Below are 27,481 nucleotides of genomic sequence, written 5' to 3'. Positions count from 1 at the left end.
CGAATTTAGAATGCTAAAGTTGGAATTTTTTATAAATTTTTCTTTATAGCGACATTTGATAAATAGTGACACACTGTATTTATTATTTCGGTCAAGCCTAGCATGGCCGAGCACGTTAAGGCATGCGCTCGTAATCCGATGGTCGCGGGTTCGCATCCCAGTCGCGCTAAACATGCTCGCCCTTTCAGCCGTGGGGGCGCTATAATGTGACGGTCAATCCCACTATTCGTTGGTAAAAGAGTAGCCCATGGGTAGTGATGACTAGCTGCCTTCCCTCTAGTCTTACACTGCAAAATTAGGGACGGTTAAGGTTTCTCTACCTGGTTGGGGGTTGTGCAGTGTGCTAACAATTTACTCACTTAAAAAAACCAGTTTGTTAATGAATTCGCAAGAGATTGCGGCCCTATGTTCCTTCATGGAATTGAGAGGCATAATAATAATAAAATTCAATTACGCTTAACCGAATATTGAGATTGTATGTTTCTATCAAAACGTATCATAATTGGAGGTTTCAGCATTCAGTAGTATATCGTGACATGAATCTTGAATCTTCCAATGCACAAGCTAATCTCTAGGTCGCTCTAGGCTCGACCTTATGCAGGAGTAAGTACGACTGTACGAGTAACATGTGAATATTCAGATATTTAGAGCTAAAAGATTAATAATGGTCTAAAAGTATCTGTAATTTCGATCTGGACATTTTATTAAAAGTTTTATCTAGTGAGACAATTTATCATTTTATAAACAAAATCAGAGAATTAATTTACGTGTGTCTGTTTCGATGTGATCATAGTTTCATTTGATATGCAGCTTATAATAGAAAACAAAAGATGAAATATCATATACATATAGATGAACAAACTACTGATAATATGAAATACTTTAGGTTTAACATCACACAATACACATGCTGTTTTGAAAAACATAACTTCAGCGGAAACAAACAAAGTCACATGTATATTTTGAAACGTATTTTTAAACAAAGTTAATACAGAAACTTTTAATAGTAACATTATAAAATTAGGTTATTATAATTATTTTATACCTTCTGTGTTCCGTGATTCAACTTTATTGTCTCTTTCTCGACGCGAACAGAAGCGTCTAAGTCCGACTCACTTCTATAAAATTTCGGCTTTCTTAAAAGATGCGTTGTAAACACAAACCGAAAGTGACAAAAAAAATAAATTATTGTATTAATGAACAAAGTTAACTTATTTTTTAACAATGAATATAAACTTTGTAAATAAAAATTGTTTTTAAGAAAAAAAAGGGTTAGTAAAAATGTACAATTTTAATAATGTACAGTTAACAAAAATTTGATTATGAAGTAGCAATATTATAACTTAATATATGTGTGTATATATATATTATTTAAGTGCAAGTTAGTTTTCATACAAGTTGAAGAACATGTGATAAACCAAGCAGCCTGTTGATACTTAAAACTTTATTAAGTGTTTACTTTATCTTGTTTTAACTTACTGAGAACAAAACTCTTTACATTACCAATTACTATTATGTGAATTTCGTTTTCAAGCTGGCAAAGCACAATTATAATTAATTACACTTGTTATAAGACGTTAGTATTAGATCTATTGTATTTTGTAACACTACATTTTTATTCGGGCTCTGGGAGTTTGAAGGAGAAAAAGAATGTATAACAGTATTTTAACCTTATTAAATGTAAATAACATTTCTCTGTGTATGTTCTTATAGCAAAATCACCTCGGGATATCTGCTGTGTCCACCGAGGAGAACTGAAACCCTGATTTTAGTTTTCTAAATCCGAAAATTTACCGCTGTCCCAACGAGGGAAAGTGACATTTCTGATTGAAATGGATTGAAATGCACAAACTATTGAACAACATTGGAGGTCATATTTCTGACAGAGATGATTATTACAAGTCTGTCAAACAGTAACTACCTTTCTAAATGTCTATCATTTAATATGGAAATGATAACTCGTATTCTCACCGAAATATCATATCACTTTACATATATCGCATATAAAATTTAAAAAATATATATTTTTTCTCTATTCACTATTCCACCTTCTAAATTAATAAAAGTGTCATAGAACTACCCTGATTTATTTGTCAGAGTATCAGTGTCAAGTATTTATAATCGAACAGTTGCTTTGACCTCATTCCAGTTGACCAGAACAACAAACTTATAGTTCTAATTTTGAAGAATGCTTTAATGTATAATATGTGAAAGAATGAAACAGTTTTTAACAGTAACATTCAACTAATTAATGTGATTAATTATTCTATTTTTGTAGCTTTTGTGTTAAGAATTTAAAAAATATATTTTTCTAGTTCTTGGTGTAATGATAAGTTAGTGGTAATAATTTTAAATCTTCTGAAGTGGATAGGGAGAGTGTTGATAATCTAGTTTTGTAGGTGTTTGCAACTTTCTAAAATACAATCTATTTGAATTTTATATTATGAATTATAAGTCGAATGGCGATGATTGACAATACGCCAAAGTCACTTTCATTGGTGTCTTCTGAAAACAACTTGTACGAGCATAACGAATAGAAATACACTAACAATAACAATATAAAAAATTAAATCAAGAAAAACTTTAAAGAAATTATCCACAGGTATAGCTTAACTGAATCTTTAAAATCATAAAGCAAACTAAAATTCATATTTTCCCTTAAAGTTTTCTTACAGAGACAACTATTACTAATTCACACCAATAGATGACATTAAAGCATGAATATGTTATATTGCGATCAGTCGGATAATCCAGTTTACAGGTGGAGCCTATGTACAATACTATCTCTATTGCATTGATAAGATCCCACGTGGCATGCATGTAACTAACTCTTCCAACAATTGGTCAAGCTAATATTTAGGAATGCATACAAGCCAAATATAGTATCCTATAACAAGTGAACTAATATTTTGGAATGGGAACAAGCCTATCATAACACCCACGGAAATATCAAACTAGTAACAATAAATATAACTGCCACTAATAAACATCAAGTCAGATTGCTGATCCTCATGATTATTAATGATCTACAGAGAAATGTACAGTAATATTTCATGTATACATGGTTTCATAACATTGTGATCTGTATTATCTGAAGTATGAGTTTCGGTTTTATATATTTTGTAGCTTGTGTTGTTCTTTATAATAGATATACTTTACATGCAAAATAAATATTATATCGTAAAGCTAAACTTATGTTATTGAATTACAAATTTTCTTAGCTGAGCATTAAAAAGAGAAACTAAAAACTAAAATTATTTTCTGATGTATGAGCCTATGTTTGTTTTTGAATTTCGCACAAAGCTACTCGAGGGCTATCTGTGCTAGCCGTCCCTAATTTAGCAGTGTAAGACTAGAGGGAAGGCAGCTAGTCATCACCACCCACCGCCAACTCTTGGGCTACTCTTTTACCAACGAATAGTGGGATTGACCGAAAATTATAACGCCCCCACGGCTGGGAGGGCGAGCATGTTTGGCGCGACTCGAGCGCGAACCCGCGACCCTCAGATTACGATGCGCACACCTTAACGCGCTAGGCCATGCCAGGCCATGTATGAGCCTACACAACTTCATCAGCACACAAGATACTGTGCAGTCACTTTGAATATAATAAACTCGTATTTTTAGATGGACCTTGTAATATAAATTCAAAACGCTTCAAGTGAAGAAAGTCAGTGCAAAATTCATTTCTCATAAAAAGTATTCTTGTCTGGTAAGCAATTATCAACATAATCAGTGATGTCGAGAAACCCACTTGTTGAGAAATTTATATACAGAAACGGCTCGTTTGGGTTGAGAAAATATTTTACATAGAAGAGCGAACAACGTTTCGACCTTCTTCGGTCATCGTCAGGTTGTTACCATGTAGAAAACGAAGCCCATGTTCAATTTCTTCTTAGCTGTATTCACACACGCTTTGTAACTTTAGAGTTCTTGTACAATAAAATTTGTCATTTTTTTCATATTGCATATACATCTACGTATGTAAAAATGCCAACTTTCTGTGCATAGTGAGAACATATTACAGAAAGAAACATTATCACCACTCGGAAATGCCCCATTCTACACAGAATCAGATCATGTAACCTGCCATAATGTAGCTGTAAATCACTGAAAACCAACACTATTATAAATGAACGTAAACAAGGTTCGATTTTCAAGATGTGTATATAAATCTGGACTTGACAAACAACACATAATTATGTAATAAGTTCTTTTATAAACAATAACTAACTATAGGAGTCGTGTGTCCCCACCGTAACAACCTAAGGAACGCTCCAGGATACACGAAACAATTACATGTATGTGTTATTGAGAACATTTAAGTGGTAAATAAAGTTTCTGGGCTCGATATGGCCAGGTGGTTAAGGCGCTTGACTAGTAATGTGAAGGTCGCAGGTTCGAATCTCCATCACGACTATGCGTAGAAACTTATTTGATTAAAAGGGCGTATATAAATCTCCGGTGGCGCAATTGGTTAACGTACAGTACGTAGAAGGCAAAGCTTGTGGGATATACCAGGGTTGTGAGTTCGAACCTCACCTGGGGAATGTAGCTTTTATCCCCCAGTGGCTCAGCGATATGTCTGCGAACCAACCAGGCTAAAAATCGGGTTTCTGGTGAGGTAGAGCACGGATATCGTTGTGCTTAATTCAAAACAACAATAACTTAACGTAAAACCTTCTGAAACAAACGAAACTTTAAATTTTGTGTGTGTATGTGCATGTATCACAGTTTGGAAATGAAAAAACAATCTATAATTATTAATTGTTTTCAAATCACATAGTTTTTACAAATAGGTTTATTCAAAAGAAACACATTATTAATTTGTTTTTGATGCTTCTTTAAAATGTAGTCTATTTGGAGTCGTCACAAAAGCTACTTGACTGTCATTGGCCAAACTGATTCAAAGGTGAAAGTTGTGAAGATCAGGCGGCGTACGTGAGTTAGGATATAATTTGTAAGTGTAGTCATTAGAATTTGTAATTAGCGTTAATCATTTGATTCTTGTTAATTAATTTTTTTATAAATTAATAATATATTATTAATCTGCTATTACTAGAATATCTTCATTATGCGGACATATTTAACACTTAAACTTTGAAGAAAAGATAGATTATGACTCAGAATCCAATTCAAACTGAATGAAATTGGATGTCTTATTCGATTTTGAGCCAAATGTCGCTATCTGAATACTGAAGTGACACACCAACTTGTTATGTACATGTAGGCCTCTTGTAACCAGGCTTAGATTTAATTATAATTTTATGTTGTAAATGTACATATTGTAAGTTATTAGTAATAATGAGCGAAGGAAGTTGTAACAATGTGATAAAAATGTAGTAATATTTAAGAGTTTCTTTGTTTTGAATTTCTCGCTGAGCTACTCGAGGGCTATGCGCTCGTCGCCCCTACTTTAGCAGTGCAAGGCAACTAGTGATCACCATCGACCGCCAAATCATGGGCTTACGTTTTACCAACGAATAGTGTTATTGATTATCACCTTATAACACCCCCACGGCTGAAAGGGAGAACATGTTTGGTGCGACGGGATTCGAACCCGCGACCCTCATATTACGAGTCGAACGTAAGTTAAGAATTCCAGAATACTATATTAACAATAATTTGAGTAAATGAATAACATATATTGTTTATAATATTTACAGGGCCATTTTTTTATCGTTTTATTATTTGAATTTTGTTAGTTTAGTATTTGTAATTAAACCATGAATTATGATGCTCTTGTTTCATGTGTGAGGTCTAACAAATAGCTTAATATTTAGTATTAAATATTTGTACTGACAGTACAATAATGTTTGATACTTAGAAGTTTTTACAATGTTAATAAAATGTTTATTTTCTTACTAAGTTATAATATTGTTTGTGAGGTTTATACAGTTTTTAAAGGCATTCTCTGTTGATGTTAATTATTTTAATATTTTTGTATCATTCTGCATGAAACTTAACTATTGTATTAGTTTTTGTAGTATTAGTTGGAAGAGTTTCAGAAGTGAATAAAAATTTAATTATGTAGGAAGTAGAGTATGGTATAAAGTATACATCATTTGATTAGAATAACCATTATACTTTAAGTTTATCAGTGTCTTATTTTGGGACCTATGATGTTTATGTGTTTCAAAAGCTTGTTTATATACTTCAGGGGAACTTATGGGTTTAAATGGGGAAACCTAGACATTTACAAGTTATACCTTTTTCTTTCATTAATGATGCATTAGTAAAGGCAGAAATGGAATATCAGTAATCATAAAATGACGCACGTGTTAGTTTGTTATAACTTGAAAACAAATTGAATAAAAAAAATGCTGCATTGACTGAAAATATCCCAGGGTACAAGCTACAGTGTGGGATCATAATATTTACCCTAGGTTTTGGAGGTGACTGAAGAAATAGGACCCACATTGCAGTGGGGATACACCATCTATCAGTCTTTATCTTTATTTGCCAGTCTCACATAAGAAATAAAGAGTAGCAATTGATATAGAATTAGAAATTAGGAGAGAGAGGTGTGGGTGCTCGAGTCCATATTGTCCCACATGGTTTTGAGTTATAACAAACAAGTATAATTAGTCAGAGGTTTAGGTTTGCTGTTTTTAATGCACTATTTAATTTCATTAAATGTATTTAGTTTCACTGATACATATCAATGATTGTGGTAAATATACTGACAGAAACAGGTTGTACATTGATGTTGTATAACTAAAGTTGTTAGTGTGAAATTTTATAAAATGAAAATCAAACAAATTCAAATGTTTGGAAAGACTTGAGACCTACTAGAGTGATGATAAGATGATGCTTTTGAGAAAGTCTTTAAAAGGTTTAATGAGTGAACATGAATTTTGAAATTTTTTTTCACTGATAAGATCAACAGGAGAGGAGTTTTATGGAGGATTAGACACTTGTTCTGCAAATATTAAGGCTAATTTGTGACACCTTTGCTATTTTTCTTGTAAGAGCAAAGAAAATTAATTAGCTTATTAAAATAAACTCTATGATTTTAAAAATTTAAGAATGGGTTTCTCATGGTGAAACATACTATCTCAGGATATCCATCATAAGTATGATCTTTTACTGTCTTTTCATCATTGCTTTCAGACATGGGATGACAGCAGAATTTTGGGAGCAAGTCAACTTGTCAACTAAAATTAATCAGAATTGGTCTCTGTTGGTACTACGTTTTGTAGTCAGTAAACAAATTTTCAATATCTTGTGCAAATGTGAACAACTATTTCTGTCCTTATCATGAAGCTAGAAACAATTAAGGAATGTTATGGAGAAAAAAGAATTTAAATGTGATTGTTTGTAAATTTTTGAAACATTCTGTTGTGTACTTGATTTGGGGGAAGGAAGTGAGTTTTTTCTGGAAGTTGAATTTTATGTTTAAGAAATAAGAGGATTTCTTTCAGTAGGTATGGAAAAACCTATGTTTCATCATACATATAAATAGAATTGTATTATTAGGGTATTTGTCTCAGTTTATGATGACAGTATTGTTTGTTTATTAAATATAATCTTCTAATGTCTACAAATAATTTGTGGTCTACGTGGAAATGACTTCAAGATTATCTCTTCACATTATTGTAGTATGTATTGTAGTGCCACTTGCATGTTAAACAACTGAGAGAACTGTTTAGAACTGGAAAATGTAATTGGTTATCTTCAAGCAGTGTTTACATTGATTAGGTTTATACAGTCTAATCAAAACTATAACTAAATCAATTGTCACTATAATAATAAACTAATTGCAAATAGAGATAACAACTTTCTCTATTTTTGGTAATTCTATTTATCCAAGTAATAAAAATGTTACTTTGTTTGCTGCTGAGCACAAAGCTACATAACTGACAAATTAAATCATGAACATCAGATAATATAAAACTTTTAATTGTAAATATGCTTTAATATCTAGTTTATTAACATATAGTTAATAAATTTTGAATATAACTTATAAGGTGCACTTCAACTGAGCTTAGACTGTATGATTAACCCATTCCCATGATTCAGTTCTTCTATTTATGAAGTAATCCTAGTAGTTCTGTGAATACTTTTGAATAAATACTATCCTTTCTTACACAATAAGAACAGGATTGTAAGAGAAAGTGAAGTGACTTTAACTAGTGTACAGATTGTTTACAAGTCCATGCTTTCTGTCATCCAACCTTTTTATAATCTAGCAAGTGGGATTTTTTTTTAAAACTCTTTGGATACTATCAATGGATTTATCTGACTTGACATTTAGAGCTGTTTGGTACGACAAGTGGATTTACCCAACAGTGTTGCAAAAACATTTTATTATGGTGCAACAGTTGGGTTACTCACATGTCCTTGTAATTTCCACACTGGTACAGGGTGTGTATACCTCAATAGAAAAATGTAATGCTGTATTTTATTGTTTCTCAGGATCACTGAAATAACAAAAACATTATTTTGCTGTTTGTAAAATTTAAACTGTAGATCTATTCCTGTACTTCAAAACTTTAAGTTATGGTTCTTGTTTCCGTTGAGAATCAAAGGAGTTACTGTGTACTAATTTGAAAGTTTAGTGCTCTGAGGAACTATTTTGGCATGCTAATAGTATTTTATTTATAAAACAGATTGAGCTTGTAATATGTTTAGACTAAATTTCTGATTTAATATAAATGTGCTCTTTTGCTTCCACAGTTTCTAAATGAAGATGAAATGAATTCTGACTTTGAAAAGTTTTTGTGTATTCCAAGTGTTATAATATATTATATTAAATTATCATCATATTTTAAAATTAGTTCACATACAATGAGATTGTCATTTGCCTTTTTTTAACCATTAAAAATGTTTAATGTGATTGTTTCTCTCAATTTGCTCCCCTTCATTATTCTCCCATTTTTCATGGAGAGTTGACAATAATCCACAAGGCAGTGATGATTTTCCTATAATCTTGAGAGAGACTGACTGTGGTCGAAGCCACATGACCAGTGTGCCCCAATGGAAGCTGGATCAGGCAAACTAGCCCTCTTTCACTGCTCTTGCAGAACTTAATATTGTCAGCATCTGTAAACCGTCAATAGATGACTGTGCGGCAGCAGCAACTGACTGTATTATACAAGCAGCTGCTCAATGTATTCCTCAAACCTTGACACATTTTCCACTATATCCTCGTCCATGGTGGAATCCTGCCTGCCACATGGAACTGAAGGCTCAAAAATGGGCCTGGGATACTTTCTGAAGATATCCCACACTCTTGAACTGCATTGCTTTTCAGCGGGCCCGTGCACATGCTAGGTGGGTAAGATGTCAAAGCCAAAAGGATTCTTGGATTAAGTTCAGAACCAGCATATCTTCTACCATCTGTTCCAAAGTCATATGGGACAATATTAGAAAAGTCTGTGGGCAATATAATTCTGTCCCCTTCTTTATCTTGCCGTCTGATGACCAAGAAGTAACTGATACCCTGAGCATCGCTGATACTCTAGGTAAAAGCTTTTGCCAGGTATCTAGCACTTCTCCTTCTTCTTCCTCCTTCTTAGCCATCAAGACTTGTGCAGAGGAATCACCTCTTTCCTTTTGAGGTGATTGTCTCTATAACTATAATCGTCCCTTTACACTGGTGGAACTGAAACTGGCCCTTCATTGGTCTGGCAGTACATCGGTTGGACCAGATGATGTACACTATGATATGCTGTGCCATCTACCTCTTTCTTCTCTTGCTATTTTCCAATTGTTTTTTAACTGGACCTGGCAGGAGAATGTTTTTCCTATTGTCTGGTACCAGGCTATTGTCCTACCTTTCTCTAAGCCTGGGAAGGACCCCAAGATTCCTTCAAACTACCATCCAATTGCTTTGACGAGCTGTCTCTGTAAGACCTCAGAGAGGATGGTTAGTGCTTGTCTTGTTTGGTTCTTTGAATCAAAGAACCTCCTCCTGCCCACCCAGTGTGGGTTCTGATGACAACACTCAACCATGGACCACCTGATACAACATCTTGTATCAATATTCTTTGACATTGAGAAGGCTTATGATACAACATGGAGGTATAGCATTTTGCGAGACCTCCATATATATGTGTTACGTGGCCATTTGCCATTTTTATTGAATACTTTTTATTGGACAGGCAATTTCAAGTTTGAGTAGGTTTGACACTTTCCCATTCTTTTCTTGGAGTCCCTCAAAGCTGTGTTCTATGTTTCACACTTTTCAGTATAAAAATTAATGCCATCACTGAACAACTCTCTCTCACTGTTACAAATGGGCTCTATGTCGATGACTTTCATTTCTCACATCAGTCGTCGAGCATGAGGTATATTGAATGGCAGCTATAGACTGTTATAAAATCAAAATAATTTTTCATATTTATTCTTGGATAACATTGCTGTATCCACTGGTCAGCCAATCCCACCATGACTTCTTTAAGGTAGACATGCTTGATTGGAAATACTGTCTGCTATTTGCTGAACATCTTTTGAACCATTCTTCCATTTCCATTTATACCTACAATTGAACTCAGATGACTGTGTGGGCTCTGCCATGGTTTGTTGTGGTTCTGTAGTTGCTCGAAGAATCCCCTCTACAGCTTCTATGTTCACTGCTGAACTGTATGTCTCTTGCCCTGGGTTATGTAAAACTAAGCAGTACTCAAACTGCCAGTGCTCTACTGGTCATGGAATCACTTCATGTTGGTTCTCACCATGTTCTCCCCCCAATATTCAAAACCGAATGTCCCATTTCCCTATAACATGTACTTCTATCCAGTTTTTCTGGAAACCAGGCTACATTAGTATTTGTGGGAATGAGATTGCTGACACCGTAGCTAAGTCTATCTGCTTTGGCACTATCACTACTCTGCCTATCCAATACATGGACTATGGTCCTGTAATCAAGGCTCTGTGTCAGCTGGTAGTTGACTTGGAGCATTATAATCTAAACTTGTAACTTTTAATATATATTAATATAAGATTTTATCATTCCATGGTAAATGTTTCAGTTAATAATTTTTTTAAAGTAGTTTATGAACTTTACTGAAACTGCCTAGGCCCATTGGACCAAACCCATAACTATTTGTACCAATTAGTTTACATACTAGCAACTTCTAATATATTAAGTGTATATTCACAAAATTTGGTAGATTTTTACTGAACATTACAAGGCTGTTGCACACGAAAAGTCATAATTTTTAATAGATAATTTGTTTTATTAATATTTGTTCATGTGCATTTTAACCTGGGGATTAACTCTCAGTCTTCTACTTTGAGTTATCATTATTATCACAACATAACAAAAAGGATGTCTTTCAAAAATAAACCTCCCATGGACTTTGTGGAGTACTTTCATAAGAAATTTTTTAATACTGAATCAAGTAATACATGTTTTTTAGCCTTTCTGCAATAAAATATAAAATAAATCAAGTATAAAACCTTGGTATTTTCGTAAATTCATAATAATACTTGGTTTTCCGAAATATAAAATTCCTGGTCTTAAAAGAGTTGGTTAAACAATATGTTTATAAAGATGCAAGTAATACATAAATTGCTCTAAAAATTAACATCCAGGAGTTGCAAATTATCAAAGAAATCACCATCAAATACTGGTTGCCAACATTCGTATATAGATTTAAGAACTAAGTTAATTCTAAATAAGTTCATGAATGTTAATCATACTGTATTTTTATCATGTGTAAAGTATAGGTTAGGTGAGGTCAGGTTAGGTTAGGGTTAGGTCAGGATAGGTTAGGTTAGGGTTAGTTTAGGTTATTTTAGGGTTTGGGTTGGGTTGGGTTAGGTTTAGGTTAGGTCAGGTCAGTATTAACAATTTGAGATGTTACTTATTTTTAGATGTACATATTTAGTAAGAATAATCACCAAAATATCATGAAAGTTCAATAATTGCAGTAAAAACTTGTATAATTTTTATTTCTGTTTTTTAAAATTTAGACTTTGGCAAGGGATGTGACAACCATACATTGTTATTTTCTTGAATTTTAAATACATGTTACAAATTAGACAATATTATAAGGAATTGAAATATTTGCTGTTGTAATGCTATCAATATTAATGTGTTCAATTTGTAAACAAGATGATAAACTAAATTGTTTTTAATTGGTCAGTGGAATGTGCAAGTTATCAGGAATGACATATTTTATTTGAAAGAACTCTTTGGTTCTGGTTCTGATACACTGCTTGCCAAAATCTTAAGGCCAATGAACATAAAGAGAAAATATGCATTTTGCATTGTTAGACTCAACCACTTATTTGAGAAGAGCTTCAAAAGAGGAAAATAAGAAAAATGAAAATAAAAATAAAAAAAACTTTTTTAGCATTTAATAGGGAAAATGAACACTTTGAAATTAGCCTAAATACAAGCTGGTCAAAAGATTAAGACCATACTGAAACGAAGTGCTAACCAGTAAACATTCAATGAAATTTAGTCATTTGTGTTCAAGCATTAGCATTGTCAACATTTCCCACTGATATCTCCTGTGTTACATTGGGTAAAAACATGGCAAAGGCTAAAAAGTTGACAGAATTTATATGTAGCAGAATTGTTGAGCGCAAAAGCAAGGTCTCTCTCAACGTGCTGTAGTGGGTGGGATTGGGCGTAGTAAAACTGCTGATGCAAATTTCTTAAAAGACCCTGAGGGATACGGAACGAGAATTTCAAGTGGTTGACCCAAGAAAATTTCCCTGGCGTTGAACAGGAGGATTCGAAGGGTTGTCCGGCAAGACACCAGCTAATCGTCGAACCAGATTAAGGCCCTCACGGATGCAAAATGCAGCTCAAGAACAATAATAAAGCATCTATGAGAGAAAGGCTTTAAAATCATAAACATCTTCAAAAGCCATGCTTCCTTCCACACCACAAAACAGCTGAGAAGCACCAAATATGGGATGTAGAAAAGTGGACGAAGGTTTTGTTCTCTGATGAGAAGAAATTTAACCTGGATGGTCCAGATGGCTTCCAATGTTACTGGCACGATAAAGATATCCCACCGGAGACATTTATTACACGACCCAGTTTAGGAGGTTCCATCATGATCTAGGGTGCTTTCTTCTTAAATGAAACAATGTATAACCATACAGGGGCATCAAAGAGCAGCTGGCTACATTGGCATTTTGGAGAGAGCATCCTTATTGACTGAAGGCTCTCGCTTGTGTGGATACCACTGGATCTTTCAGCGGGATAACGCTGCAATCCACAATGCCTGCAAGACAAAGGACTTTTTCATGGCAAATAACGTGATTCTTTTGGACCATCCAGCTTGTTCGTCCGAACTGAACCCCATTAAAAATGTTTGGGGGTGGATGGGAAGGGAAGTCTATAGAAATGGATGTCAATTCCAAATTCTGCATAATCTTTGTGAAACCATCTTCACCACTTGGAATAACATTCCAGCCAGCCTTCTGCAAATGCTTATATCTACCATGCCAAAGCAAATGTTTGCAGTTATTCACAATGACAGCAACAACTCACTACTGAGGCCTCTTGTTGGGCATTTCCTACCCTGTTTAGGACTTCTTTTTGGTATGGTCTTACATTTTTGACCAGCTAGTATTTAGGCTAATTTCAGTGTTCACATTTTCCATATTAAATGCTAAAAAAGTTGTTTTTTTATTTTCCTTTTTCTTATTTTCATCTTTTGAAGCTCTATTCAAATAAGTGATTGAGTCTAAGAATGCAAAATGCATGTTTTTTCTTTATGTTCATTGGCCTTAAGATTTTGGCCAGCAGCACATCTACTTTTCAGGCATTTAGTGTTCTGTCAGTTGTGGAATATTAGTGTTTTAGATTTTAATTGTGCATAAAATCCATTTTTCAAAAATGTGAAATTCAGGTTTTAACTTGTTCTTGTTTTTCAACCCTGTAGTCCTAATATGGTTTTTATCATTTATATCTTGCATACAGCCATTACTGACACATACTGTTGTTCTCAACACTGCATCTATGAACATGGTTTTTACCATTTATATTTTGTATACAGCCATTACTGACACCTACTGTTGTTCTCAACACTGTATCTATAAACATGGTTTTTACCATTTATATTTTGTATACAGCTGTTACTGACATCTATTGTTGTTTTCAACTCTGTATCTATGAACATGGTTTTTACCATTTATATTTTGTATACAGCCGTTACTGACGTCTATTGTTGTTCTCAACTCTGTATCTATGAACATGGTTTTTACCATTTTTATTTTGTATACAGCCATTACTGACATCTGTTGTTGTTCTCAACTCTGTATCTATGAACATGGTTTTCACCATTTATATCTTGTTTACAGCCATTACTGACGTCTATTGTTGTTCTCAACTCTGTATCTATGAACATGGTTTTACCATTTATATCTTGTATACAGCCACTACTGACATCTACTGTTGTTGCTCTCAACCATTTAGCTGTGAATATGGTTTTTATCACTGATATCTTACAAATAACTGTTAGTAACTGGCTCTGTTTTCAGAACTAGTGATACGTTTTATAATAAATCCAGTAGTATAGTAGTTTGGAATGTCTATCATAGTTGATTACTTTGCTCATATTGTTTTTAGAACATGGTACACATACTGTGTTTGTTTTTCAATGTATATCAAACTCGAACAGTGTTTGTGCTCATGTTGCTAGTTTTTTATCTAGGAAAGCAGTATGGTAGTCATGCCGTATTTCCTTTGGAATGTTTACCACCACTATTCCAAGAACAGTTAGAACACTGTTGTTGTCAATTTAAAGAGTACCAAGAAGTTACCATTAAGGAGAACTTGCATCTGTGGGACCAAATACAAGATGAAGACTCTTCCCTTTTAGACTACTTAAAGGATGAATGTGTGAAGTTCTTTCAGAAGTACAATATCAACTATCTAGAAACCAACAAGAGGATTATAAAAGATAGCAGACCTAATGTGGTAATTGTATAACTTTTTTCTTTACAACTGATCATTCTAATTAGAGCAAAGTTTTTTGTTATAATTATAACATCATATTTATTATATAACTGTTTTACTCTACTTGATAAACTTTGCTTGTTTCATAAAAGTGGAATAAAAAATAATTTTAACTTTCATTGTTACAGAGATTTTTTTTATCAGTTCTATAACTGTTAAAATGTACAAGTTCTAAACTGATTATGAGATTTGTAAAGCATTCACTGCAACAGTAAGTGAACCAAATATTGATAAAAAGTTATTAGACATAATCCTTAAAAATGAATTGAGGTAATAGTTTTATCATTGGATTGAAAGTTTTTCAATTGGTCATCTCCTTTAAGTATTAACGTTTCTTGTGTGCATTTGGTTATTTCCTTCAAGTATTAACCTTTCTTATGTGCATTTGGTCATCTCCTTTAAGTATTAACCTTTCCTATGTGCATTTGGTCATCTCCATTAAGTATTAACGTTTATTATGTACATTTGGTCATCTCCTTTAAGTATTAACGTTTCTTGTGTGCATTTGGTTATTTCCTTTAAGTATTAACGTTTCCTATGTGCATTTTTAAGTATTAACGTTTCTTATGTGCATTTGGTCATCTCCTTTAAGTATTAACGTTTCCTATGTGCATTTGGTCATCTCCTTTAAGTATTAACGTTTCTTATGTGCATTTGGTCATCTCCTTTAAGTATTAACGTTTATTATGTACATTTGGTCATTTCCTTTAAGTATTAACGTTTATTATGTACATTTGGTCATCTCCTTTAAGTATTAACGTATCTTATGTGCATTTGGTCATTTCCTCTAAGTATTAACATTTCTTATGAACATTTGGTCATCTCCTTTAAGTATTAACGTTTCTTATGGACATTTGGTCATCTCCTTTAAGTATTAACGTTTCTTATGGACATTTGGTCATCTCCTTTAAGTATTAACGTTTCTTATGAACATTTGGTCATCTCCTTTAAGTATTAACGTTTCTTATGTGCATTTGGTCATTTCCTTTAAGTATTAACATTTCTAATGTGCATTTGGTTATATCCTTTAAGTATTAACCTTTCTTATGTAGATTTGGTCATCTCCTTTAAGTATTAACGTTTCTTATGAACATTTCGTCATCTCCTTTAAGTATTAACGTTTCTTATGAACATTTCGTCATCTCCTTTAAGTATTGACTGATTAGTGTTTTAACTTTATATTTTTAAGTTATTTTCAAATATTTTTAATAAATTGATATAGGCTGAAACGTTAAAAGAAATGTATATTAAGAGACATATTCTTACTTCGTCAACTGTATATTAATTAAAGAAATGTATACTAAAAGATATATTCTTACTTGGTCAACTGTATATTAATTTATGGATCTTATTTTAGGACTACATATTTTCCTGGTTTTGGCTGTTAACCTGCTGAGCTGAAGAAGTGTGCTTTAATTTAGGCATTTTAAAAATTCAAATGTGTTATAGGTTAAACCTGCAGGTTATTATAAAGCTCTAGCCAAGGGTTCTGAGTGGACAAAGTTTATAGATATTGCATCAGTAGTACTATAATTTGATTGTACATGCTTGTAATTTGATAATTTTTTTACACAGAACTGGGTTAATTGCTTTTTTGTTAAATCTAAATGACTAGGAGGTTTGTAAGGTATTAGCTGTGGTTGTTGAAATGAATAGTGTATTACTCTTTATTATAATATAAAGTCATTTCAGAAATGTTGTTTGTTATCAAGCACAAAGGGCTATCTGTGTTCTCTCCATCACAGGTGTCAAATATTATTTTGTTGCTAACATGAAAAAATCATTTTGTACTTGGACTGACTTAGTAATGCTGTTGTAAGCTCAGATCATTTATAAAAATACTTTATTAAAAATGTGATTTCTTTTTGTGTACAATAAGCATGTAATATTTACTTCTTTTTTTTATTTCATGAAGGTGCACTCAGCAAATTTAAAGCTATATCATGGTGGTTACAAGATTGGTCAAAATGATCACACCTGTACTTGAAGAGTTAAATTTTAATCTGAAAAATATGTTTTGATCATGTTATTTTAAAATGAAACCATTTTAAAATTGTATAAGAAAATTAAGAGGTGGTAAGACAATTTTTAATGTATAAAATTTTTTTCTTAGTAATACTCAGCTATAAATTAGTGAAAAATTACAAAATAAGGAAACTTAATACATATATGTATATACTTTTCAGTGTGGAGTTCCTATTAAACATGAAAGAATAGATTCCAAACAATGGGTAACTGCAGGGACAACCTTAAGAAATGTATGGAGTTCAAAGTTTTGTCAACAGCCTCTATTGAATCTATTTCATAGACTCAAAGTTCATGTTCAAGTATGCCTTATTTTTTACAAGTGACTGTTAGTATATATTAGTGCACGTTATTAAACATTAACTAATAGTTTCACTCCAGCTCTTCCTTTTAGTTTTCATAAGTAATTGTCTTTAAGTTAAACGTGATCAGTGTTGTTCATAAACAATAACACATGATGTTTTAATAGTTATTTCAGTTTGAATCTGAAACCCTATCCAAACTTTAAAGATACTGATAATATTTGTTTAAGGTTTTACTAATTGTATGTTTTTTTACTTTCTAAAGTTGTGAAGTTTTTAAAACATTCTTTGTTTAGGCAAAGTATTCATGATGAAACTTTGAAGAATGGACTGCAACTGCCTGTGGTGGAAAAACAAGTGTTTTGGACGACGTTTTGAACATCTTCCGATTTTTGTCTTTAGGCCAGTATGTGTGTGTGTAGATGTTGTCAGTCTTTTATAGTGTCCTGGTGGATTGTGGAGAAACAGTGACAATCCAATCAGTCATAACACGCTCTTCACAAACCACCGGGACACTATAAAAGACTGACAATACCTATACACACGCACACTGACCTGAAGACGAAAAGGCGGAAGATTTTTGAAACATCGTCCTCTACCCTTGTGTCTCCACAACAGGCAGTTGCCATCCATTCCACAAAGTTTCGTTTTTAAAATGTTATTTCAAAATTAGTAGGTTGACAGTGTTGTGATACAGCTAGCAAGAGATATAATTGTTTTACAGCCAATGAAAGTAAAATAATGGTCACAGGTGAGCCATCACAGTATATTAAGTTGTTCTTAGTAATGATGATACACCAGGTGAACCATCACAGTATATAGACAAAAATCTATAAGATTCCCACTTTGGTATTCTAAATTCAGATAATTATAAAACAAAAATAATTACAAAACGTACAACAAACCTTTGTTCATTATAGAACAGAATTTTAAGTACTGTCCTTGTAACAAGAACACGACTTTCACTGGGAGTAAACCAGGGATGGATACAGAGGGGGGGGATGCATCCCCCACACTGACCATACCAAAATTGTGTACGATTGCTTGTAACTTGATATTTTGGAATAAAATCAATAAACGAAAATTCATAGTCATATATGTTTCTTTTATTTGTTTCTAAATGAATTTCATGAAATTTACGCTGCAGTAAAAAAAAAAAAAATTACTTCTGGTCAGGTTTAACTCACTGTTACTTAGTCGATCATACTCCCCCTACCAAAAAAATCCTGTATCCACCCCTGTACTAAAACTGAAGGTTTGATTACATCTTTATTGATGTAATTTATAAATATAATTTTAAGACATGGAGCTTAAAATACTTATTTTTTCAATAAACGGTACCACATTTAACAGATAAAAAATTACTGTTTATATTACCACAAACCGAACGCTTTTCCCCTGCAGTACTTTCTGTAAAATGATTTTTTTTCAGAAAATGTTTACTTTTTCTAAATTTTTCAATACGACGCTATCTAAAACACTAATTACTAAGCCTCTCTCAGGTTTTAGAGTAACGTAATTGTTTCTCATTTCAGAAATGTAATTCAGATTTATAGAATGACCTTATGTGAACATAATATTTACACAAAACTTTATGCCTACAAATCGTACTTGTCGAAGTATCCTTGGAATGCAATGTGAGAAACCTTTTCATCCAAAATATTGTTCTTTCTTCGCACCGTTTGGTTTTTATTTTAATATCTGGTCTCCTTAGTTACTGTATAGAAATATTTACTAATACTGTGGTTCCGTTTTATTGTTGTCTTTCACAGTTTGTATTGGTTGGAGGTGTAACAATACTGGTGAATCAGTTTTGTAAAGATATGACGTAAGTGAAATAGAATGAAAATAACAGAAATATAAAACTGGTGAGGGATAAGTGGGAAAAGTTAGACGTTAAAAGTTGAGTTATAAAAATAAAAATATCCTTTTAAACTTAGTTAAGGAGTTGTACATAGTGTAAATAAAGGGTCGTTCTTCACGATCACGTGTGTAAATTTGTTAGTGAAGATCTCAGAATAACAAGTTTGATATGTGAAAAGTCATACTGGTCATCTGAAGATTTATATGTATATTTGTATTACATGAAATATAAAAATAGAGAGAACCATAAAATGTTTTATGATTAGGTTAAAGTACACAAATAGATGCTGCTGAGAAAAAAAACGTTTAAAGTTGAAAGGATAATTAATTTACTCGCAGTGATAAAAACACTATACGATAGTGTGACACTCTAGAATAAATGTGTTAAATGGGTTTTGTTTTTCTGTTTAATGTTCCACATTTGTATGAGAAGCGTTCTATTACGAACCATTCAACAATAACACACCGTTACGTCACATGTTGATATGTATATGATAGTGTTATTAACTCATAACAAGTTAGTGTAGAACGTCCTGTTTGTTGTCAACATTTTTCATACCTGTTCTACAGTTATGTAAATAGTTAATATTGAACTTTACTTTCATCCGTAGCTTTTCACACTCAACACGAGGAGTGCCCGTCATATACAGAAGATAGATGAACTGACGAGCAGACACCACGGTTCACAGTATACGATGGCCCGGCATGACCAAGCGTGTTAAGGCGTGCAACTCGTAATCTGAGGGTCGCGGGTTCGCATCATTCCCTTCGCGCCAAACATGCTCGCCCTTTTAGCCGTGGGGGCGTTATAATGTGACGGTCTATCCCACTATTCGTTGGTAAAAGAGTAGCCCAAGAGTTGGCGGTGGGTGGTGATGACTAGCTGCCTTCCCTCTAGTCTTACACTGCTAAATTAGGGACGGCTAGCACAGATAGCCCTCGAGTAGCTTTGTGCGAAATTCAAAACAAACACACACAGTATACATAAAATAATCACATTCAGATGTTGACTACAGCTACTTTGAAAGTCGGTCTTCATTGGTGGTTGTTCAGTCTATCAAGTAATAAAGATTTGTTAACAAACACATCCATAGACTTTGAGATTAGAGGTTAAAATTAATTTAAAATATTAACTGTTTACTGTATAATCTGGTCACATGTAAACAAACATGAAAGTGTGGATGGATTTCATATTTCTTTGTGACTTACATTGAATAAATGTTACAAAATTATAAATTTTGAGTAAAACTGTTCGTACAGATTTATAATTATTTTTACATTTTACTTTAAATGTCAAAGTAAACCTTGACATTTGCTTTTTTTCAGAATTCAAGCTTCGTCACGTTATTCGAAAGTTTCTCAAATTTAAAGAACCAAACCAAAATTTTCGTCAGCTTATCAAATTTCTCTAAAGAGACTTGGTTTGTTTTAAATTTGGCTCCAAGCTACCCAAGGATTATCTTCACTAGTCGTCCGTAATTTAGCAGTGAAAGAAGAGAGGCACCTAGAAATCACTACACACCAACAACTCATTCACACACACACAAACTTACTGAAACAGTTCAATGTGTACTCTACTTACCTTACGATCGTTGTTGCCAGTGTTCAATACACCGGTGTACTAAACAAGTGGTACCAGTGGACCGAAGACAAATTCCTCGACGTGAACATGTTCAAAATTTGAGGCTGAATTGATTGACTAATAGCGTTCATTCCTAGTTTCATCCTGGCGACCTGATTGTTAACCTAAGTAATTGTAACATAAATAATCAGAGTAAATCAGTTCTAGCTAAAGGTCTTTATTTCTCTTTTCCACCACTTAAATTCAGTGTATATAGTTTTAAGAAATGAAGTTTAAGAGAAAAACTTCTTTCAATAAACGGTACCATAGTTAATACATAAAAAATTACTGTTTGTATCAGCACAATCCGAATACTTTTCCCCTGCAGTACTTGATGTAAAAAAATCTTTATTTTTTTCTTAGAAACCTTCACTTTTTTCTAAAAGTTTTCAGAATCACGCTATCGAAAACAGCTCAGTGTTCGCTAACACTAATTACTAAGCCTCTGGCAGAGTTAAGAGTAACGTAAATGATATTTCCAAAATGTGCAACTTTTGTTTCTTATTTCAAGAATTTAATTCAGATTTATCGAATGATCTTATGTGAATATACAATTAAAATATTTATACAAAACTTTATACCTACAAATTGTACTGGTCGAAGTACCCATGAAATGCAAGGTGAGAAACTTTTCACCATAAAATTTAGTTCTTTCTTCGCACAGCTCGGTTCTTACTTTAAGATTTCGTCTCCTTAGTTACTGTATGCAAGTATTCAATAATATTATGCTTACATTTTATTGTTGTCTTTCTCAGTTTGTATTGGTTAGAAATCAAGCAATATATCATGCTTGAAGCACCTGGCTGCCAGATGTTCACAGTGAATAACACAGTGAACAGGGAGAAACTCTGTAAAGCTGGGATCACTTTTCATAAGTGCAATTAATCCTTCATTTTTCCCCACCATTGCAGGTGCTACATCTGTTGCACACTGACGAGTTTACCCAGTGGAATATCAGTATTTGTTCTGTCAAACGCATATTTAATGTCAACACCACGAGTTGTTTTTTTTCAGTGCCAGAAAGTCCAACATTTTTTTCACAGTTACATCAGAGGAAACATAACGAATAAATACCGCCAGTTGTGAGTTGTCTTGTATGACTGTAGATTCGTCAAGGGCTAAGCTGAATGCAAGAGAATTCTTTAAATCATTTTGCATTTCGCGTGCGACTTCAGTGCTGATCTGGGAGATACGTCTCTCTTTAGTGTGGCGTGAAGCTACTGGTTGTGCTGTTAATCACTGAAGTTTTGTGTTATTTGAAAGTGACACTGCAGTAACTTCAGCGATATTCTTGTTAACAAATTCACCATAATAATATAGGCGTTTAGTACGAGAAATATTCCATTATATAACAAAACTAGCTACATTCGTTGTATCAACTTCCTTACTGAACATTGTAAACAGTATCTCCTGGCCATTTATTGATGATTTTAACACAGTTAAATTCTTTTTTCTGTAATTATGATTTAGGTGGATAATCAGACGATACGTTTGTGTGATTTTTTTCATAGTGGCGTTTCAAGTTACTGGCTTTGTAATGACTGAGTAACACGTTGCAGGTAATATATAAAGATTTACCTCCTTTAACGGTGAATGTAAAATATTCCGCCCACTCTGGCTTAAAATTTCTGTTTTCATCTACACACTTTCGCTTCTTACAATTTGATGACGTCAACTTCCTTCACAAAATTTTCACAGACACAGTGAAAAAAAGCATTACTTTTAAAAAAAAATTTACGTAATACATTGTTTAAACCATTGTTTTAACTATAAACGACAACAGCTAAGTATTTACAAATACAATGGTACCTCGGTTCTCGAAATTAATCCGTTTCAGAAGGCAGTTCATTAACCGAATCAATTTTTCCCATAAGAAATTTGTTTTCTTTTTTGAATTTCGCACAAAGCTACTCGAGGGCCATCTGTGCTAGCCGTCCCTAATTTAGTAGTGTAAGCTGGTGAGTAAAAGTGGCTCACAGAACTGTTATTGCAGTGGTTCTCAACCTTTTTGTATGTTTCAAGAAATCATTCTCTTCTTTAAGGTCGATTCTTGACAGTGTTTCGAACTCTTTGGCTGACATGTTGTAGATAACTAGTTTTTCTTCGTGGTCAATGTGGAGCCCAAGACGTTACCAAAGATGTGGGAAATGGCTTGTGTCCATAAAAACTTTAAACACAATACAATAATACTACGAAATACTTAACAACTATAGTTACCTAATAAACGGTAAGATTAATCTTTCACTGAATATCAAAATCAATACTCATGAATAAACTAACTTTCATTTAAACAAAACTATTTCTTAAATAAATTTGTTCCGACGAAAGTTTTGAAATTATTCAACTGAAACTTAGGTTTAACGTTGAAAATATGCCTCTTTTTAGAGTAAATTGGTAGACATCACGAAAAACCATGAGGTTTTAAAAGTCTCATTGTAAAAAAGGGTTTCATATGCTAAATAATTACAATGGTCAACACATTCAACAAACATTGATATTTTTTGTTCACAGAATTCATTTGACTGACGTACAATAACGTTCTCCATTTTTTAAACTGTTTTGACCACTTTTGTATTTACATGTTTTAACTCTGGTGTAGTATTTATCTATTATTTACAAATGAAAATGTTGTTCTAAATGTCTGTTCATAGATCCTACACAGTCTCCTGTGTATATATGTTTCTACTTAACAACAAACAAGGCCCGGCATGGCCTAGCGCGTAAGGCGTGCGAGTCGTAATTCGAGGTTCGCGCCCGCGTCGCGCTAAACATGCTCGCCCTCCCAGCCGTGGGGGTGTATAATGTTACGGTCAATCCCACTATTCGTTGGTAAAAGAGTAGCCCTAGAGTTGGCGGTGGGTGGTGATGACTAGCTGCCTTCCCTCTAGTCTTACACTGCTAAATTCCCAAACAAACAAACAACAAACAAATCAACTAACTACTCACAGGACCAATGGTTAACAATTTTGTTGGAAGAAAGTCTTCTTTTATGAGCTAGAAACATCAAACAAGACCAGCACCAATGAAAATAGGTATGACAGATGAAAGATAAAGACCACTATCGACACATAGTTGTGCTGCGTATTGACACTGCTAGAACCCTGGTTTTGATACCTGTGGTGAGCAGAGCACACATATAGATCTTTATGCTTAAATATAAAACAAAAGATAAAAGTGAAACGCAATTGAATCCATTCTTGGAAATTTTGCTTCAGTTCATATTAAACAGTCAACGTACCAACAAAGTTTTGAATTCCTCAAAATCTGTTATAAATAGGTAACCAGGAACAGGGCTTATAAAACGTGGAAGATAACGATATTTACTTTCTGATCTTATATTTCTCAGACAGCTCATAATCTAGAACTCTCAACTATTTTACATCAACATAGAATGAGGAATAGCAGGATAACATTTCCGTAACTTTCAAAATAATGTAATTACATTTTTTTAAAATAAATGTTTCTGTGAATATAAACCTAAAATTTGTGTCAGAAAGAATTTACCTAAAATAGTTATTGTTTATTTAAATACAAGGGTTTTATTTCCATAGTGTGCTTCGACTTTGGAAGCAGTATTTTTAACATACGAAAAGAGTACCTGCTAACATTTCATGGCTTTAACGTTTCACTTAACTAAAACTAGAATCTCCAATCATCTCTTAAATAACACTTTGACTTTATATTTGTATTTGATATGGCTGTTTAGTAGGCATTTAAATGTGCTATGCTGATAAAAAGAAAATAATGTGTACATTCGATACGACAGAAAAGTAATTTCTAACGCCAAGAATAACTAAGAAATAATTTAAATAAACGTACCCACTAAACTGTGGTGTTTCCATGTAAGATCGTTACTATTACTATTTGTAAAGCGATACTGTAGATCAAATGAAAAGAAATAATCTGTGTAAGTTTCAATGTGTATTATTGTACTTATTATAAATCATACTTTCACAATCTAAAACTGAATCATCTATTAAAACATACCTTTTCAGTACGTCACTATATTACTGAAAAAAGACAAGGGTTCGATTCCCCTGGATGGGCTCAGCAGATAGCCGATGTGGCTTTACTATAAGAAACACACACACACACGTGTGTTTTTTCAAAAGAATCTTTATTTGAGCTACAGATACAAAAAAGACATTACACCAACATAGAATGAGGAATAGCAGAATTACGTAACTGTTTCTTTATTTAAATTTTACATAATTTTGTTTTTAAACGGTTATTCAATTAGTGATTTTAACATCAAAATAAATTTTCCACACAAAGCTATGAACTTCAAGGAAGTAGTCATGGAAATTGTACTGTTCTCAAATAACATGAGCAAAAACTATTAATTTGGTTAATATTAGTACACATAAAGTTGAAAGTAGTAACTACTAAGTCTAATTCAAATTAAAAATATACTTCTTATGTTTTCCAAAATTTCAATCTCTTTATGATACGATGAACTGCATTTTTAATTGTAGTCATGTTTGGCCTTGGTTGTTCTTCTCGGATGATGCGTTCGTTGTCTGTAAAGCAACCATTGGGTTGTGAGATTTTCAGTTGATTTATTGCGCCACTCAGAAGAACACGTGATGGTGTATCCTAGTTTTGACACAGATTGAAACAGAAGGCAATTATATATTGTCTTTACAAACTTGTAATACTTTTTTAAAACACGTGGACACCTTCCATCCAAGATGTTTAAAGTGTTTGTCAGCCTTTGGTTTCACTTTTGGTAAAGTTTCCATCAAACTTTTCTTTGAGCCGTGAATCGTCATTAAATATCCACGATCAGTAAATTCCGTCTGAAACACTAATGTTTCATCAATACAGCCGATGAAATAATCCTCACGCTTTTTTTGATCTTGAAGAAGCTTTGGTGATAAAAGAACTTCTGCTGGTTCAGTTTCATAACATGTAATTCCTTGTATGAATGTATTAATACTCGTCTTCAGGAATAATGAAATGTCTTTATATAATGAATAAAGAAAGGGAATATGGTCCCACATCCTTGAAACTGATATTTCTTATCTTCAGGAAGATACCAATGTTGTTCAGGTGCTGGAGTGGTAAGTGAACTGCCTAGTTTACATGTGGAGAGCGTTTCAACTGGAATCCTGTGTCTGATTCCACCAATACTCAAACGTATAGTCTTTATTCCTTCAGGAAACATGGAAAAATATCAAGCTCTACTTATTTTACCTGAGATTTTTATTTCTCAAAATCTCATTATTTTACTTGCTATCGTTCATTAACTTGTCATGTAGTAACTATATTTCATAAATGTGTACATATTTTCATATCTAAGCATTACTTTTTAATTATTGATACGTAATACATTGTTTTATCAATAAACGACAATAACTATCATTGAATAACTTTTCTTTCCACGTTTCCTCATTTCGTAACCAATCAACAAAATACTTGACAGAGTGACGTACGATGGCTTGAGGGGTGAGTTGGAACCTTCATCTTCTATTTAAATAAACGTCACTATACGTGTGCATCTGTTCATTAAACGTTTCCACATTTATTGATAAAAGAGCACCAAACTTGACATAGTGATTCAGTAAGACATGGTCTTCTCTTTTACCAACGAACAGTGAGATTGACCGAAACTTTATAACGCCCCCACGGCTAAATGGGCGAGCATGTTTGGTGCGACGGGGATTCGATACCGCGACCCTCAGATTACGAGTCGAAATGCCTAAACCGACCTGGCCATGCAAGGTCACCAAGACACTTAAGATAATTTGAATTAGGTTGGTGAAGAATCCCAGTGGTGGTGATACTATATTAACAATAATATGAGTAAATGAATAACGTTAATACGTAATATTAATAGTAATTCAGTGGCATGGTGATTTGACGAGCTGTGAAGTGTGATAGATACAAATACAATTAATTGGATACTTTATCATGATAGTAGTTTCATACTTTTGACTCAGAAGTTCCAAACTTATAAAAGGCAATTGTGCAAAGTCAAGTAACAAAATCTTTCATTATAACACCCATTTAATGTTGTGGAATTGTTTGGTATCCTAATAACTTTAGGTTTCAAGCAAAGTAGTTTAACTGTATAGTACTGATAATAGTGTCTCACAAATAATCAGTTAATATTAGATTCACATAAAACAATTTATGGAATAAATATACCCTCCAAGACCAATATATATTGTCTATAATATTTACAGAGCCATTTTTCTATAGTTTTATAATTTGAATTTTGTTAGTTTAGTACTTGTAATTAAACCATGAATTATGATGTTCTTGCTTCATGCGTGAGGTCTAACAAATAGCTTAATATTTAGTAGTAAATATTTATACTGTTGATGTTCATCATTTTAATATTTTTGTATCATTGTTCATAAAACTTAATTATTGTATTAGTTTTTGTAGTATTAGTTGGAAGAGTTCCAGAAGTGAATAAAAATTTAATTTGTAAGAAGAGTTTGGTATAATTGTCACTCTGCTCTCGTGACAATTCTCTAAGCTTTTTGGGCAATGAAAATAAAACTTAATATAATGTGTTAAACACTCTCTGTGTGAAGGTTTATTTGTGAAGTTTTATGAAATTTATTTCTAACATACACCGGTACCATATGTTAGTTCCTTACTAGCTTCTTTCTATATAGTTAACACACTGCATTGAGCACCATGACAGTTATTTCAGATTTTAAATTTAATCACTATGTTCATTCAAGCAAAACCCTTATGATATGTCCTTGGTACAAGTTTATGGAAATT

General features: G+C 33.0%; 1 protein-coding gene across 3 annotated transcripts; it reads left to right on the top strand.

Moving 5' to 3' along the window:
* The first annotated feature begins 1,798 nt into the window (after positions 1–1,798).
* Positions 1,799–27,269, top strand: LOC143242591 (uncharacterized). Of its 3 annotated transcripts, none has more exons than XM_076486062.1 (6): positions 1,799–1,913; positions 4,856–4,960; positions 5,384–5,587; positions 14,625–14,890; positions 17,116–17,256; positions 18,177–19,703. In XM_076486062.1, the coding sequence occupies exons 3-6, from the start codon at positions 5,536–5,538 to the stop codon at positions 18,273–18,275; spliced, it is 558 nt and encodes a 185-aa protein (XP_076342177.1). In that variant the 5' UTR covers positions 1,799–1,913; positions 4,856–4,960; positions 5,384–5,535; the 3' UTR covers positions 18,276–19,703. The 3 variants fall into 3 exon arrangements, with proteins under 3 accessions (XP_076342177.1, XP_076342175.1, XP_076342176.1); XM_076486060.1 differs by lacking the exon at positions 18,177–19,703 and adding an exon at positions 19,731–27,269 and having other exon boundaries at positions 1,806–1,913; XM_076486061.1 differs by lacking the exon at positions 18,177–19,703 and adding an exon at positions 19,731–27,269 and having other exon boundaries at positions 1,806–1,913; positions 5,355–5,587.
* The last annotated feature ends 212 nt before the right edge of the window (positions 27,270–27,481 follow it).

Source organism: Tachypleus tridentatus, unplaced genomic scaffold, assembly GCF_004210375.1.
Source record: "Tachypleus tridentatus isolate NWPU-2018 unplaced genomic scaffold, ASM421037v1 Hic_cluster_2, whole genome shotgun sequence".
Lineage (NCBI taxonomy): Eukaryota > Metazoa > Arthropoda > Merostomata > Xiphosura > Limulidae > Tachypleus > Tachypleus tridentatus.
The sequence above is the reverse complement of the archived record's forward strand: the minus strand, read 5'-3'. Positions and strand labels throughout refer to the sequence as shown.